The 16,971-nt window shown below is 44.4% G+C and overlaps 3 protein-coding genes across 10 annotated transcripts in view; 2 read left to right on the top strand and 1 right to left on the bottom strand.

The window, feature by feature from the left end:
* BRCC3 (BRCA1/BRCA2-containing complex subunit 3) overlaps window positions 1–2,423 on the bottom strand; it is a 63,181-nt gene extending 60,758 nt beyond the window's left edge. The window contains exons 1-3 of one of the 4 annotated variants that reach the window (XM_045470582.1): window positions 2,223–2,420; window positions 1,549–1,565; window positions 697–751 (exon numbers count right to left, since the gene is read on the bottom strand). In XM_045470582.1, coding sequence (XP_045326538.1) covers window positions 697–751; window positions 1,549–1,565; window positions 2,223–2,345 — 195 coding nt within the window. In that variant the 5' untranslated portion in view covers window positions 2,346–2,420. Of the gene's footprint in view, window positions 1–696; window positions 752–1,548; window positions 1,566–2,222 lie in introns of all 4 variants that reach the window. The other 3 variants (XM_045470586.1, XM_045470583.1, XM_045470585.1) reach the window with 3 other exon arrangements.
* Window positions 2,424–2,985: 562 nt separating this feature from the next.
* CMC4 (C-X9-C motif containing 4) lies at window positions 2,986–12,325 on the top strand. 5 transcript variants are annotated; one of them, XM_045472206.1, is made up of 4 exons: window positions 2,986–3,102; window positions 3,174–3,311; window positions 9,583–9,650; window positions 11,953–12,325. In XM_045472206.1, exons 2-4 carry the CDS (start codon window positions 3,289–3,291, stop codon window positions 12,099–12,101), a joined length of 240 nt encoding a protein of 79 aa, XP_045328162.1. In that variant the 5' UTR covers window positions 2,986–3,102; window positions 3,174–3,288; the 3' UTR covers window positions 12,102–12,325. The 5 variants fall into 5 exon arrangements, with proteins under 5 accessions (XP_045328162.1, XP_045328163.1, XP_045328161.1 ...); XM_045472205.1 differs by having other exon boundaries at window positions 2,992–3,102; window positions 3,195–3,311; XM_045472207.1 differs by lacking the exon at window positions 3,174–3,311 and having other exon boundaries at window positions 2,989–3,102.
* MTCP1 (mature T cell proliferation 1) lies at window positions 2,990–8,351 on the top strand. The gene is made up of 5 exons (XM_045472210.1): window positions 2,990–3,102; window positions 7,575–7,726; window positions 7,845–8,015; window positions 8,097–8,148; window positions 8,235–8,351. Exons 2-4 carry the CDS (start codon window positions 7,622–7,624, stop codon window positions 8,142–8,144), a joined length of 324 nt encoding a protein of 107 aa, XP_045328166.1. The 5' UTR covers window positions 2,990–3,102; window positions 7,575–7,621; the 3' UTR covers window positions 8,145–8,148; window positions 8,235–8,351.
* Window positions 12,326–16,971: the final 4,646 nt, after the last annotated feature.

Raw genomic sequence — 16,971 nt, 5'->3', positions numbered from 1 at the left:
AAGAAAGGAGGCAGAGTGGTCAACATGGAAAAGTTTGGATATAGGGGTAATAAGTAGACGGAGTTGTTGCCTGATGGTCTTTATCATGTCTGTCATGTGCTTGGTAGGAAGGCATAATTGATTTTTATTGTATTTTTCAAAGGCATTGGTTTGCAACATACTGGAAAATGAATGAAATGGCCCTATATCAGAATTAGCTTGAGAAGCATTATACCAGATTGTGAAAGCTAGGACATGTCAGAAAAGGTGAGGCGGAATTGTAGACAGGAGAAGAGTCAAGGTAGACTATCAATTATGAACTATGGATAATTTGCTTGTAAGAGAGGGGCTACCCGAGTAGGTACTGGGATCTGGGATAAGGAGATGACAACAGTGATGTGAACCAGATCTCAAGGCAGTGTACCAGTGAGATGTCTCAAGGAGGGTGGGAGAGGGGCCAGAAAACAGGCAGACAGATGACAGCCAGGAGGAGAGCTGAGAGTGAGTACTCATCTGAATTTGCTACAAGGAGTAGAAAATTAGGTCCATTCTTAGTGAGTAGACTCTTCAGCTGATTTTACTAGAGAGAACAGTGTACCCAGCCAAAAATGTGGGCCTGCACAAACCAGATTAATCCCTGGCTGAGATCATCCATGTGAGGACAGAAATCCCTTCCCAATGGCAAGTTTCCATCATGCAAAATTCTAGCACACATACCTTTTCAGGAACTGTGCGCAATTCAGTTCCGGTATATGTAAATTTGGAGTCACTCCTTTTGGGAATAAATTAGAAAAAAAAAAAAAAGGGGGAACTGAGGTTTGTAATATAAAAAGGTATTAAAGCAAAGTAACAGGTTTAGCAGTTTTTGCAATGAAAACTTGATCAGAGACAAAGGAAGAGTGGCTAAGTGTATAGTGTGTTCACTGGCAAAGCCAAACGCATAGAATCCTGGGTATTGAGGAGGTGGGGTTGCTACTGTTTGAAACTGAAATAAAGGTAACCCAAAGCTTTTGCCAAGTGACGCATTCAAGCCACTGGGCATTTCTGAGATCACTGAAGGGTGCTGTAAGGGGAAGCAGAAAGCCATTGACCATTTAAAGGAAGGAATGGGTTAATAAGGGGAAATGTCTTTTAATATTGCATATCACATGCCAGAAAGAAAATTACCTGTATTTCATTGTTGTTTCAGGGGGCAGAGAATGTAAAATATATCAATCAAGGAAAAAGAAGGTAGGAGCACCGTATCAGTGAACAATTGTAAGAGTTTTCACAGGTTCAGTTATCATGTTGGTATTCCCACCCACATTTTTCACATAAGGTCATATGTATATCAACCGACAGTACTCGTACTAGGAAGTAAGGTGGAAACCAACATTCAGGGTTGGAGTGAAAGTCAAAGTTATCAGTACGGGGGCTCCAGACTCATAATGGTAAGTTAAAATACAAATCGCATACGATATTGCGAAACTTGTCTTAATACAAATCGTATACAATATTGCAAAACTTGTAATGTTTCAGTTAAGAATAACATATAGGTCAAAAGGTATCAGTAAAGAAATATAATCTTACCTTGTGTCATCATTCAACTAGAGTGGGGAGAAAGCAGAAAACATTATTGATCACTAGTTTGATGTACATGGATGCAGATTATATGAAAACTGGGTCACGTGTTTCTGTAGGGAGGCATGAACAACTGGACAATTCTTATTTTTGGACTGTAAACAACTAAGCTGTATTTCCTCATCCTCTTTAGTCCCTGTGCAACACTTAAGCCAGCGGAAACCTTCGCGTCTTTGCAACCGTCTTCTCTCTGTGGTTGTCTAATACAGTTAGAAGGCTTTCCAGAAAGAAGACTGGATGCGAGAGAAGGGGTACTGATCGTGGTTGGTTGCTTTGTAATACGGTGCTGTCCTCGTTATGCTCTAATGTCTTTATGGCCTGACTTGCGGTCTTGGTCAATGGGGTGGTAAATCCAGATGTAAAGAAAAGCACAGACTAGAAGGAAAACTACAAGGCCCACCCGGAGGCTTATGCAGGTCGCTGGGGGGGTTGCGGGAAGCCAAAGAAGCGTGAAGACACAAAGGAAACGGAGTCCTCACTCCGGGACCATCCGGAGGATCAGTCCAAGGATCTGAGTCCGGGGTGCCTGTGGCCCCCGCAGTCCCGGGCGCTGCCGGCACCCACCCCGGGGCCGCACTGGGACTGCTCAGCAGGGTTCCGGCCAGGCTAACTACGCTACTCACCTCCCCTATGCACAGCCCCATCACCTCCTCCTTCTCTGTGCTCAGAGCATGGTTGAGACAAACCAGGAAAGCATCCGACTCCAGATGAACCGCCTGCACCGCCTGTACCACCTGCACCGCCATCTTGGTCCGGCCGCGCTCACGTCCGCCTCGGGCCCACTCGGGCCTGGCCAACCGGGTGCTCCGGAGCGCGGGTTCCGCGGGGGCGGGGCTTGAGGAGCGCGGGCGGGGCGGGGCGGGGCGGGGTGGTGGGGGCGGGGCGCGAGGCGGGCGCGCGGAGGCGGGGCTCGGGGCGCGGGGGCCGGGCGGGGCCGGCCCGGCGGCACCTGGGAGACGCCCGCGCCGGTCGGGGCGGGCGTGGCCGTCGGGCGGAGGGCGGTAGCCGGCCGCGGTCGGGGCGTCAGGCCGGGTGGCGGGGTCGGCAGGGAGGCGGCGCTCGAGGGCCGCGGGCGGACGTGGTCTGTGAGCGGCGCCCGGGCGGCCGGGCCGGCGCCTGTCGAGCGCCCGCGCCCATTTTGCCCGCCCGCCGAAGAGAGCCGTACGCGGCCTACACGCTCCGGGGACAGCCCTTTAAGGCGGCCTCGCCGCGCGCGCCGGCCTCCTGAGTCCGGGGGACGCTCGGTTGAAATTGGGTCCTAAGACAGTTCAGGTTTTATTTTATTTCGGTTTGCTTCCAAGTTACGGCCCCGAATCTCGTACAACTCTCCCCGGAGCACTTCCGGTTGCCGGCCCTCGCCTCCTAACTTCGGTTCGGGTGACCTCGGCCCGCCCCAGGCTCACGTCCCGATCCTGCCTTGAGTGGCCCAGGGCGGGGGACCTGGAAGTTTTAGCCTCGCGGCTCCTGAGGCGGATTAAGTAGCCCAAGAAACATTATATTCATGTGAGTAACCTCTTCCAGAAACAGTGCTATACTGTATCGGAAAAAGTATCACTCTGAAGCTTGGCTTTTAGGTACCTGCTTGTTTGATACAGGGACGGGAATGGGGGACGTGAGCTTTCACCGAAGGTCGGATGTATCGCAGCCCATATCCACACTACAAGTGTCCTCAGCTCTCTCCTTGTCCTGATGATATCAGATATGGTGAAACTGTACGTAAAAGTCCTTTTCTTTTCAGGAATGGCAAGCGTGCCACGGGTAAAAGTACAGATCTTTCCACTCCCAAGCTTAGGAATGACACGTGGATGTGAGGAACCATTCTAAAGCAAAGGAAAATCTATGCCTTGCCGCCTCCACAGCCCATCAGTGTTTATGTTTCTTTGATCTGCTTCTCGATTCCCTGTGTAGTGTTGAAGCCAGGCAGACATGGCAGTACTGGAAAGGGAACATTCCCAACGTTCCACTTGAAGAGGTGTTGATGCTTTGCTCTTTTCTCCGAAGTCAGTTCCAACCCAACTCTCCCCACCACAGATAGGGCCCACATGCACTGGGATTATCTGTCACATATATGCCACCAACCTCCATTTTGACCTAATGCTTAAGGTTCACATGGCACCTGTGTCCATGATTCATTCTGATACTCATGAATATGGGACAAAACTTCAAGTGTGCGATTACATTGAACCGATCTACATTTTTTCTCTAAAGTGTCAAGTTTGCACCATATATTATTTCCAGATACTGTTCATGGCGAATATGCCCTGCTGTAATAGGACAAGGATGGCCATTCTTCTCATTATTATGTCCAGCAATGGAACATTCTGACTTTATAAAGTACCTTTAGATACCTTCAAGACAAAAAACACCCCTTCCTTTGTCGTTGCTCTCAGTTACTCTCAAATTCGAGAATGATATTCTCTGACTTTCATAATACTCGCCGCTGCATTGCACATTTCTAAATCTTTAATTGCAGTAGAAAAAAAACTTTACATTTACAGCAAACTTATGTCCTAGACACTCTACTAAGCCTTGATATACCGTTATATGGAAACTGCCCCAATTAGAATCAGGGTCCACAACTTCCTATATATATATTATATATATAATATATATAATATGTATATATACATATATATATACATATAAAACATACAAAAAGTGGTGAATAACTGCTGACGATTATGATCAATACGTTCTTTGTTTCTCATTTTACACCTCAAAAAACTGAACTCTAGACAGGTTAATTTGTCTAGTCACAAAGCTAGTCACTGATAAAATCAGGATTCATACCCAGGCCAGACTAACTCTAGTGAACACATTCTGAGTAACTTCACCCATTGTAATTAAATCAGGTGATTAATTCACTTCAAGTAAAGTGTCTTCAAGTAATTAATACTTAAAAATTGTCCAAACACCTGTAAATTGAATTATACTCCTTGTGAAAGCCCTCCTATATTATATATCATCCATTCAAAACATAACTTACGACATGCCATACTAGTAAATAGTCCATGTAGGCCACTATGGTCTCTGACCATAACACAATGTGACCCCCATGGGGACGATCTGTATTAGTACCTTAAAAGATGATAAACCTAATATAAGCACTGTTTGAATCCATTTCAATTTGCACATGGTAGTATTCCTTGGAGTTGAGGGAAACAAGTTTATATTCTGTGTATTACATTGCACCATGTACCTCAGTTTATCTTGAGTATTTAAGAGATTCATAGTAGTTTAAGGAGTTCTGAAGTTTGTGAACAAGGTTCATGTGCAGAAAAATGTTCTCTAGTCAAATAAATTCGGGAAATGGTAAACAAAATAAAGCCACCTTACTGTGTAACTTGCCACAGCTTTTACGACTATAGATTCCCAAACTTATTTGACCAAAGAGACAGGTAGGGACAAGTGTTCCAGGAATGATATTTTAGAGAAATGGTGCTCAATTCCTACAACCTGGTATTTTGTGGTCTTTGATCTCACGCTTTCCCAGGCACTTTCTGCTTCGGTAAGGATGTTGTGCTTTGAGCTCACATGGCAGCTTCTCAGTCCCTTGGCCACTGCCCTTGCGTTTCACTGGGCCTTCATGCTGTGTCTAAGTGGTAGCACACACAAGTCCAGGGTCATATGCTGGGGTTTGTTCCCAGGCTCATGCTGCTGATGCCCAGCATGTTGGTCTTTAGGTCACAGCAGCACATCACACTGCCTTTCTTCTGAGAATATTTTGTAGTGACTCATGGGCCTCTTTGTAGTGATTCATAGTACCTCACACTATCATCTCCAATTTGTTTGCCCTCTATACCACTGGAATCATTCCCTTTTAATGTCAGCATAACCACTAAGATTTCACTTTTCATCCAAGACAAATTTAAATGTCAGGATATTGATGGTTGTCTGTGAGTGAATCTATCTGTGAACTTGAAACGATACTGAAACCCTTAACACTCGGTTTCTATTTTTTATTAAATGGCCACACTTCTTTTGTACTCAAAATCCAGACATTAATATACTTTATTTTAACATTCGTATTTACTTGGTTTTTGTTTATATCTCTCTTTTTCAAAAGCCCTTGGGAAGAGGAGAGGGAGAATGATTGTGTCTACTAAATGGAAAAAAAAAATAGCTTTCAAAAAATATGTAGTCGTATAGTACACCTAGAGAATCAATCTCTACTCTTGTGTATGTGATATTTATCCATTTCCCTTGTCAGCATATATGTCCACCTACTCACAAGGACACTGACTAGTATTTGAGACTTGGGGTGCTCAGTGGTGTATCATTCCTGTGAATCAAAAGAGCTTATAATACGGTCTTTGAAGGGAGACAGGACTTGTGAAATAAGCAAAGCAAATGTGCAAGGCAATTTAAATTAGAGGCCAAAATATGAGTAAGAGCTTAGACATAAATGCTGCAGTGGTCCTAAAAGGCATACAGAAAATGGCCTGTGGAAGCATTTTAGGCAAGGAGAAAGCAAGAGCAAACCTTTGGAGCTAGTAATGAGCCTAGTATTTAGGGGAAAATTAGTCTCAAATACAGTGGTAGTGGTGCTTCCTAGAATTGGTGACAGACAGGATGTAGCAACTGAACAAGATAACTGAGAGAAACTGGGACTTGGCGAAGGGGAAGGGGTTCCACTTTAGGTGAGTTCGGAAGGAGAGAAGCCTAGAAGGTCAGGATGGGCTCAGAGTCACCTCCATTCAGGATACAATGGCTGAAGCGACCATAATGCTCTGAAATTAACCACCGAGATAAGACCATTTCCTAACTCTATAAAAGATATTTTCTACTTTGAGGGATGGTGAACTAACGGTTGTGAAGGGGGGAAAAATCAGACTCAGATTGTTGTCCTTGAAAAGAGGATTTGGTTTAGTTCAGTTAGTTCTTTCTAGCTTTTTCCTGGGCTGCATCATCCTCTGTTCTGGCATCTCATTTGCTGTGGACAGTCTCAGTTTAATGGCTTAACAACCTCCAAAGGTGTGTGGCAGCTCCTCTTCTACCTAAAGGCCACCCAAGGGGAACAGGAGGCCTTTGTTTTGTGGGGGCAGATCCCCCAATGCTGTATCTGTGCTGTCAGAGGTAGAAATACAGTGAAATTGTGCCGTGACAGTAGAAGCCAGGTACAAAGAGATCCTTATGGGGTTAGAGCCTAATCTGTGTGATGGAAGGATTTTGCCCAGTACCTTTGCTTCCTTTACACCAAAGAGCAGAGGGGTTTTTCTGGCCCTCTGACTTGGGAAATCAGAATTTAAACGCACACCTCTATGGAGAAATGGGCTCCTGTGACATCCTGAAGCATTATTAAAATGAAACAAGGACCTAGATGGATAACTATCATTTGCTCTCAGCCTCCAATCACCATGATCGCCAAGGTGTTTTGCAGCTTTAGAATTCCATGAAGCTATCTTAAATATTTTCCCTATCATGAAAACCCCCTTCTGGAAATGCCCAACTGGCATAAGTAACCTTTCCAAGTAAGCTGACAAATAGGTTGTTTGTCTTAAAACAAACTTTTAATTTCAATTTAGCAACGCACATAATTCAGCCTTCACAATCTTTTAAAAATGGAGCTGTTTGGAAGGGACTTTTACCTGGGAGATACGGCACACCCAGGTCCGTTGTTATACTGCTTTCTTGCCCAATTGAGTGCCCTTAGTACCCTGCTGTGCACACTCCGTTGCTAACCACACTTGGTCAGATGCTGCTTTGTAAATGCAAAGATTGGGAGACCACTGCCTGGCTTCCTGAGGAGCTGCGTGCTTCGCAGTCAACAGTTAGCATTACCCAAGACACTGCTGAGCGTCACTTCAGTGTCCTGCAGGCAGCTTCAGATGGCCTCGGCTCTGTTTAGGCTGTGCAAGTAGACGTGTATGAGTTTTGGTTCTGGTTGGTGTTGCTAGTACCGGGTCACCTTGCTCACTGGCGAGTTCATTCAAACCCAAAAAGTCACACCTGTGTCCTGTGCGCGGGTGCTGCAGGCTTAGGTGGAGAAAAGCAGGGCTAGAATTGGAACCCAAAGCCCAGAATGGCAGGAGAGGATGCAGGGGCTCCACCCGATCACCTCTGGGTTCACCAAGAGGGTATCTACCGCGACGAATACCAGCGCACGTGGGTGGCCGTCGTGGAAGAGGTAAGTGTTTGTATTTTGCTTATTTTTTATCGATTTTGCTTTGAAGCAACTTGGTTTCTAGCCAGTCTCAGTATCCTGAAACCTTTGCTTTTATTTTTGATCATTTTTTTTCCATTAGGAGACGAGTTTCCTAAGGGCACGAGTCCAGCAAGTTCAGGTTCCCTTAGGTGACGCAGCTAGGCCGAGTCACCTTCTTACCTCCCAGCTACCTCTCATGTGGCAACTCTACCCTGAGGAGCGCTACATGGATAACAACTCTCGCTTGTGGCAGATCCAGCATCATTTAATGGTACCCATGTTGCTTAATCATTTTCCATTGTACTGGGGCTCTTACAACGGAGTACTCTATAAACTTTTCTTTTTCTGACAGGTCAGGGGAGTACAGGAGCTGTTGCTTAAGCTTTTGCCTGATGATTAACCTGGTATGTATTTCTATTTATCCCCCGTTCTCCCTTCTTTTTTCACTCTCTTTGGCTGTGGTGATTTTAATGATCTATTTTTTTTCCAGGTGCTGGGATTCTAGGAAGATATGCTCCTCTGTTCTGTTCAGTACATGGCAATCACTTCATCCACCACTGCAGTGCACCCACCTGTGGGCCTGGGGGGAGGGAGTGGGTTGAACAACTGCTCAAGAACGCAGAAGCGTAGGAAGGGTCATGACCAACAGCACAAGTGGAACTGCAGAGAGGGGGTTACACAGGCAGAAAGCAAGTCAACAAAAGCACTTAGTCAGGACACGTAACTTGAAGTCGACTCCTTTGGAAATTGCCATGGAACCTTTCATGGACATCATCAGCTGGAACTGGGATCTGATGAGTCCCACAAAAGTCAGCACCTGACCGCCAAGGACTTGGTACTGATTTAGAGAGAAGAGAGCAGCTGCTAGCAGCATCAACATCTATTTGTCGCTTATTTGCCCTGCAGCAATTCACCTGCCTTTCCTTCTCCCGTCCTGTAAATATCCGAGGTTTTGCTCCGGTGTTTCCCATCCCAGTACTGACCTAACTTGGATCTACTGAGAATTTAGGGGGCTCTGAAACAAAAGGAGGTCGTTTCAATTAATGAAATTAGCTACCAAGGCTCCTGGGCCTTTTTCCTTTCTGCAGTTGTGCCTTCCAATTATTAGAAGTTGCCGATCAAAATCATGGGCACTTAAATTCGTTCTCTGGTTATAGATATTTTAAATAAGTTGGTTTCTGTAAGAGCTCCAAAAAATATTTTAGCTGCTTACCTAGCACCTTTCTCAGGAAGTAATAATAGCACCAAATATTGCTGATTCCTAGGAAAGCATTTACTACCTGATAATTTCCTGAGTTAAAGTAGTCATAACTGTTTATGTACATTAAAAGTAAGGTTTTTACTTTTTACATCTTGGGAATCACGGCTACCATGTATTGAGTCCTTACTGCCTTCCTTCCAGGCACTATTGTGTGTACTTTATATATTTTATCACACTTAGTCCTTCCATTAATGCTTGGAGTTGGGTAGGAATGGTCCCCAATTTACACATGAATTATACGGAAAAATTGCAAGGAGTTTAATGACTTACCAAGAGTGGTTCTGTGAATGATAGATCTGAGCAGTGGGCTCCTCTAGCCCAACATTGGTTTACAGTATTCAAGATGAGTTGATTGAATTCAAGGGTTCTTTTTTCATGTAAAGCTACTCATAGCTTCCAAATTGAATGAAATGGATATTATAAAAATACACTTGATTCATCCTATGAATGGGAAGAGTATTTTTTAGTGCAAATGTTTTCTAGCATACCTAGTTGTCTCAGAAGAAAATTCCATCTATAAGGGCTTTAAAGTCTTTATGGATAAAAGACAAAATAAAAATCATTTTTCTTATTTTAGTTTTCTGGATATGCCGCAGAAGGATCCGTGCCAGAAACAAGCCTGTGAAATACAGAAATGTTTACAAGGTAGTATGTGAAATGCTTTTTTTTATATTTTTCCACTTTACCTGTGAATTAACTACAAGAGACCAATTTTTCTTTTTATTAGCAGACAATATTAACTCCTCTCAAATGTAATATTTCTGTAATTATCCTGAAGATTTTCCTCATTGTATCATCAAAGATGCAGAAAATAAAAAGTGATGTGATATAAGCTTGCTGCTTGCAATCCTGGTTGTACATTAGAATCACCTGAAGAGCTTTAAAAACTTGCCTAGAACAATTAAATCGAACTTCCTGAGGATGGGTTCTGGGCAGGAATCAGTCTAAAAAGCTAACCAGGTTATTTTAATGTACAGCCAGAGTTGAGAGTTACTAAGCTGAGCAAAGTCCTTTTTTTATGTTTGTTTGTTTATTTTGAGAGAAAGAGCGAGCATAAGCTGGGGGAGGGTCAGAGAGAATCCCAAGCAGGCTCCGTGCTGTCAGTGCAGAGCCCGACACAGGGGCTTGAACTCATGAACCACGAGATCATGACCTGAGCCAAAATCAAGAGTCAGACGCTTAACCAGCTGAGCAACCCAGGTTCCTCAAGCAAAGTCCTTTTTTAAAAAGACTAGTTTTAAATGTGTTGGTTATACTTCATTGTGGCTGACAACTCACTTTTTAAAAGCAATCAGGTTGGAAGTGGGGGTTGAAAAAAACAACTGGAATTTAGGCTGCTGAAGTTAGCAACTAAGTCTTAAAGGTAAAAGCAAATTTCAAGTAAAGCATATTTGATGTGATTTGTCCACTTGGTTTTCTCCCCCAACCTGGTTTTAAATTGGCCAAAAAGTTTGGCCAAATGCTAGGAGATTTTTTTTTTTAATCAGCAAATGATTATTGGCAGAAGAACAGATAGAAAAAGCTACAAGGCTTTTTGAATTTCAAAACTGACGCTTTTGATAATTTTTCCCATTATTTAACTAATGGAGATGGATGCCTATGAAAATATAGAAGGGTCAGAAGGAAACATGTTACAAATTTACCCAGAGATTCACCACTAAAGAAAACTCGTTTGTTTATTTCCTTTGACTCTTTCATTCTTGGACTCTTCGTTTTATGATGTAAGCAATATTTCATAAATCTTTTTAATGTTTATTTACTTTTGAGAGAGGGGCAGAGAGAGAGACGGGGACACAGAATCCGAAGCAGGCTGCAGGCTCTGAGCTGTCAGCACAGAGCCCGATGCAGGGCTCAAATCCATGAACTGCGAGATCATGACCTGAGCCGAAGTAGGGTGCTCAAATGACGGAGCCACCCAGGCGCCCCCATAAATATCTTTTAATCTAAAATATTAATGTATAATGATAATGCTACTTTATTCATCCTCTTCACTTCCTCCAAACTTAAGAAAAGTAAAAACTGTTTTTCACAATTCCTTCTCCCAAATAAATTCTTACCTTGTTTGAATTAGCAACCTATGGCTAAGGAAGAACAAGAATCAAGGTAGAGACACTCCCTTGCTACAGTGTGGGAGGAGTGAGGGTGGAAGGGCTAAGAGTTAGCATTAAGCACAGCCATAAGGATTTTAAACATATTAAGTCATTTAATCCTTTCCTCCATGAGGTAGATGCTATTATTGACCCCCATTTTATAGAGGGGGAAATTGACACAGAAGTTATATAACTTGTCCAGGGTCACACTACTATAAGGGGCACAGTGAGGATTTGAACCTCTTTGGTCTGGCTCCAAGCCTGGACTCAACCACTCAGCATGAATTGTTTTCTTTTTTTAATCCTGGACTAACTCCCATGCACCCCATTTTAGCAGCAGAGGATTCAGATCAAGTGCAGCTGACCTAGAACCTTTAGGTCAAGTTCTCCTTGACTTAGGGTCTATGTGTAGTAGCGGTCTTCACATATTTTCTGTAAAGGGCCAAACAGTAAATATTTTAGGCTTTGCAGGCCAGAAGGTCTTTGTTGTATAGGGTGTGGGTGGGTACATGGGGTGGGTTTACAACCCTTGAAAAGCATAAGAACCATTCTGAGCTTGCGGAGATTCTGCAGCTGCCCGTGTTCTAGAAGAGGGCACATAGACTATTAAATCAATTTTAAAGAAAAGGAAATGATATATAAAGTTCCTTCAACCACTTTGTAAATCGTGCTTTTATTTGTAATTAGCCTGTTGATTGGTCTCTACATCAGAAAGAATTAAGTGGACCTGGGTACATCCTCTTTCTTCCACGTCTGGAGATACAAGAAAGTTAAAAGGAGTGGGAGGCACTGATCTGAACCTCCCCGGGCCTTAGCTCTGTGAGATCATGACTAGGGTCTGCGTGTCTGTTTTGCAGCCAACAACTACATGGAATCTAAGTGTCAGGCTGTCATCCAAGAACTGCGGAAGTGTTGTGCTCGATATCCTAAGGGAAGATCTCTCGTCTGTTCGGGATTTGAAAACGAGGAGGAAGAAAAGCTGACACTGAAGCCTACAGCAAAGTAGAGTTCTGCTGACAAGTGAAATGCTGCACCATGTTTCCACCAAGCGAGTTGTATTTGTCTTCCTGATTCTTCAGGCCAGGTAGCAGCAAATACCAAATGAAAAAGTCAACTATAAAAGTTAATGAATATGCCATCTATGCAGAATGGATAGAAATATAAATATATTAAATACGTAGAATGTAATAAAACCGAGCTGCTAAAATAAACCTGTGAAGTGAAAAAGTGTGATTTAGTACTTGTGATATTGTGACTTATAAGAAATATATATTTGGTCTTTGTCTCCTTTCCTGGCACAGAGCTCCTAAAACCCTTGGAATTTCCTAAGTGATAAGAGTGATAAAGGTGTCTTGTCACATTAATGAGGTCACTTTTGGAAAGCCCCTGAGTGACCTATGGATGGGGTCTGGTGGCCAGGGGAACCAACTGTGTGATTCAAGGGTTGGAACTCTCAACCCCCCAGTCCCCCCACCTTTCGGGAGGGGAGAGGGGCTGCAGGTTGAATCAATCGCCAATGGCCTATGTAATGAAGCCTCTTTAAAAACCCCAAGGGACTGGGTTTGGACAGGCGCTCCTCTGCATGGGACCCTGCCCTATGTACCTCGCCATCTGGCTGTTCATCTGTATCCTTTATAATAAGCTGGTAAATGTTTAAGTAAATGTTTTTTCCGAGTTCTGTGAGCTACTCTGGCAAATGAATCAAACCCAAGGCGAATGTCATTGGGAAGCTGACATTTATAGCCAGTGAGTGAGAAGCACAGGTGACAATCTGCACTTGACAGGTGTCTGAATTGGGGGCACTCTTGTTGGACTGAGCCCTTAACCTGTGGGATCTGACACTGATTCCAGGTAGATAGGGTCATAACTGAATCTGTAGGCTATCTAGTCAGTGTCTGCTGAGAATTGGAGAATCGTTTGGTGGTGTTGGAAGAAACACGTAAGAGTACTAAATGTATTAAGGCTATAAACATAGGTGTTAATGCATTCTCTTTAGCATTTTTCAGACTACTGGTTCCGTTCCTAAAATTAGTCCTGTGCTAGGTGGGAAGACGCCCCTGCCGCGCCACAATTGTGATACCTTCCACACAATGCAGGCGACATTCAAAGATGTCTCTAACCCAACTCCGTACCTGCTGCATTTCCGGGAATTCCGAGCAAAGTACCCTTTCGCATGCCAGTAAGAGCATTTCCTTCCGCTTTTACGTCGCCACCACAGGGCCTAGCAAGAAGACACTTGATATTTGTTCAGTGACTGGTAGGAAAGGCCTAGAAATGACTCTTATAATGGTTAATGACCCCTAATTTATCATGAGAAAACGGGAACAAATGGTTCATTGGAAGTCAGGGAGCAAGAGAATTCTTAGATGGTTTATCTACTCTTTATATCTTTATAACCAAAACATTACAGCAGCTCCTGATGATGGTAATACAAGGCTGCTAAAGGAAGCCTGTTGACAGTTGTCCGCGGCTTCATGTAGTGGTACTGGAGTGACAGTAGCAAACAGGCCATTGCCTTTCCTCAAACAGATGCTAGGACCACCATCATTCCACCCCGCCTCCCCGCCAACCAAAGAAAGAAAAAGATGACTGTCTAAGCAGGAGCAGAAACAGATCCGGATCCTGCTATGTGCCTGTCTCAGGCCCTTCAGACTGCTTGTAACGAAATGCCACAGATGAGGTGGCTTATGAACAACAGACATGTATTCCTCACAGCTCTGGAGGCTGCAAGTCCAGGATCGAGGCCCCGGCAGATTCAGTGTCTGGTGAGAACCTCCTTCCTGGTTCACAGACGGCCATCTTGCTGTGAATGGACTAAGATAAGGCAGTCCCCGATACTCAAATACCATTATCATTTGAGACCAACTGTTCTTTTAAAGCAGCATGCCCTAAAGTGTTTCTAGGAATTGCTGTAAGACAAGGGGGGAAAAGATTTCCATGGCAGGTAACTTTGGAGAATGCCAGGTTGGACATAAGGGAGCAGGTGTCTTTCCTGTAAGACTTCAAAGCTTTTAAAATGCTACCGTAAATTATGATCCTTTGGAAAGGACTACTGTATGCAGTACTTGCCACAGTGTGCCCAGCGAACCCATTTTGCAGACAGCACCTCTGAGGGTGAACGTTCTCCAGAGAGACGTGGAGCAATGCTGCCTTAGAGATGTTTGATCCACAGACCAAGGTGACAGTGCTACGTTCTCGTGAAATCATTTAAGTGAACTCTCGTGTTAAGACTGAAACAATTTAATAAAACATTTACAACTATGTTTACATCATATAAAAATATAAATTACATTTAAAATTATGAGTTGATAGTGGTACTAGGATTTACATTAGGAACCACTACATGACTGTGCTTTATTAAAAACACTATTTTAATTGAGTTAACTACTCAAGTTTCACACTGTTTTAAATTTTTTTCTTCTAGGGTATACTACTTTATTTAGGCCTTTTAAAGCCTCAAACCCATTGTTCCTTCCTATCTGTAAAATCAGTCCTGTCTCAGTTGAAGTTAACATCTATTGGCAGACATTAATTTAAATCTGATTCTTCTCAGCTATCACGGCACACAGAAAAATAAAATAGCCACTAATAAAATAGAGAAGTTGAACATTCATCCAGTGTTTTTATGTGTTAGGGACCCTGGTTAGTGCTGAATGTCAGTCTCCAGGGAGGAACTGGGACGGTGAGAACCATGGTCTCCTCCCTGGTAGCCTCTAAGTGGGCTGGCGGTGCCAAGGTGAATCACTTGGTTAACTTTCCACTGGAAAGTCAGTCTTCCCCCTTATAATGGGTACGTCATTTGTGGGGTGATATGTTGGGCCATATCCCACTACTTTTCACCCAAGAACTTCAGCACCCATTGATGACAGAAGCTCCTGATCTACCATTATGTGACAACTCCCCTCCCTGCATTCACCCCCCACAACTCCTAACCATTTAATAAACTGTAATATCACACTTGTGTTCGGTATCCAGAAGGCCTCTGGTTATATGGCACTTAATTTAAAAGGCTTTAAAGGTCTGTTAAGTAGTCACTTAACAGCAGAGCTCTAACTTTTTTAGCACCAGGTTCCAACTCTGTGCTTCAGTGCTTGTCAACCTCGGCTGCTCTTGAGAAACCCATGAGCTGTGTCCAAAAGTCAGGCTGCCCCGAGGAACCCGACTGGTGAAATCAGTACTTTGTAACATTCCACTGCTCTCAATAATCCTAATAGTACTTCTTACCATTTTAAATTCAGAAAGGTAGACAGTTGAGGTGAGTCAATAAGGTGAGTCGACTGTTTTTAACGTGAAAAGAGTGGAACACTATCAAGTGTGTTTAGAAAAATAGTGCTCTTAAAGTTCATGATTCCTTAAGAAGTAAACATCACAGAACATATGATTTCTGGGAAATCAGTTTCAGGATAGGATATATATGTTCTGCCCAATTCCCCAAGAGATCACACTAACCTTGTATAAGTGATTAAGAAGGCCCCATCCCTGGACTTCATGACAAAGCAACCATGTGGATATGTTGGTGGAAGGAGCAGAGAGGGCAGCAGTCTAACTTTGCCTTCGTGGAGTTTCCCTCAGGGAAGAAACTGAAAGCATCATGAAGCATTAGTGGTTTCAAGAAATTTCAAATCCATCTCTGTATCATTTTTGTCAAGTCGAGAGTTATCGTATTTTCTAAAACTATAGAAAAGTAGAGTTTTCAAATAAGAGCCCAGCCACTGGCCGTGCCCATCTTGCTGCCGAGTGTCAAAGGATGATAGAACATTCTTACAGTAGTTAACTATACAGTAGCCACCTTTTGAAACCTGAAGCACCCAACCCATCAGTATGTTAGCCAGAGTTCCTAGAGTTCCGAAAGGTTTGTTCCTTCTAGGATACTGTTCTGCAACTTCATTAATGTCCTGTCTTCTGCCAGCATCCATGAGACAGTAACTGACCAGGTCCAGTAAGGGGCACTCGGACCGAGGGAGGGGAACCAAGACTCCCGGGGTTTGATGAATGTCCTGAAACTCAGTGGTGAGAGACTGGGAGCAAAGGTGAAGTCCACACAGGCAGTGGGAAGAAAACGTACCTTAAGATGATGACACTGATGATAACCGGGCTGCTCAGCAATGACGCGGCACCTCGGCGGGACTGAAAACACGAGTTGTTTTTGAGGCTGAGCAGCAGCAGCCCTAAACTGAAAGCGACCCCGGACCCCTTTCCCCTCTCCTCTGACACCAGGGCGAACTTCAGGGAGAAGGAAGTCAGGCATTAGAGCTCTGCTCTTATCAGGCCCACGTCCCCATCCTACCTAGTCCCATCGCGGGAGCGACTGTGGGTCAGAGGGTGGCCCGGAGTGCGAGGACGCCGGGAGGAGCCAAGGTGACTCGGGAGGGGACAGACAGGGCGCGGTGGGATGCACGGGGCCGAGGGGCAAAGGGGAGAAAAACCTCACGAGTGTTCGGGCCACCGGGTAGGGCAGGCCCAAATGTGCTGTTACCACACGCCTGCCAGCAGGGGGCGCCAAAACCCCGGCCACGCTGCATACCTCTGTCGGTCAATGAAAAACCGGTCTCTTCCTCCACCACTAAAAAGGAAGCCCAACACGTTATTGCACCCGGGGTACTGGAGAAAAGCGTGCCTCGCTAAACAGGCCTCGGTAATCAAATGAAAATAGTTGCCGGCTGCTCGTAGCTCGCTTTTGCATGAAGGGCTGGCAGCTGTTCTTTGGGGGGAAATCTTACCTCCCACTTCACCATCTTCAAGCAATGCCGCTGGCAACAGGGCCTCAAAGTAGAGACTCCACAAATGCGCGCACCCAGTCCTCCCCCACAGGCCCCAGAGCACAGCCACAAGTGGTGGGCAGAGCTCAGGCTCATTCTCGCCGCGGCAGCGGGAGG

Source organism: Leopardus geoffroyi, chromosome X, assembly GCF_018350155.1.
Source record: "Leopardus geoffroyi isolate Oge1 chromosome X, O.geoffroyi_Oge1_pat1.0, whole genome shotgun sequence".
Classification (NCBI taxonomy): Eukaryota; Metazoa; Chordata; class Mammalia; order Carnivora; family Felidae; genus Leopardus; species Leopardus geoffroyi.
The sequence above is the reverse complement of the archived record's forward strand: the minus strand, read 5'-3'. Positions and strand labels throughout refer to the sequence as shown.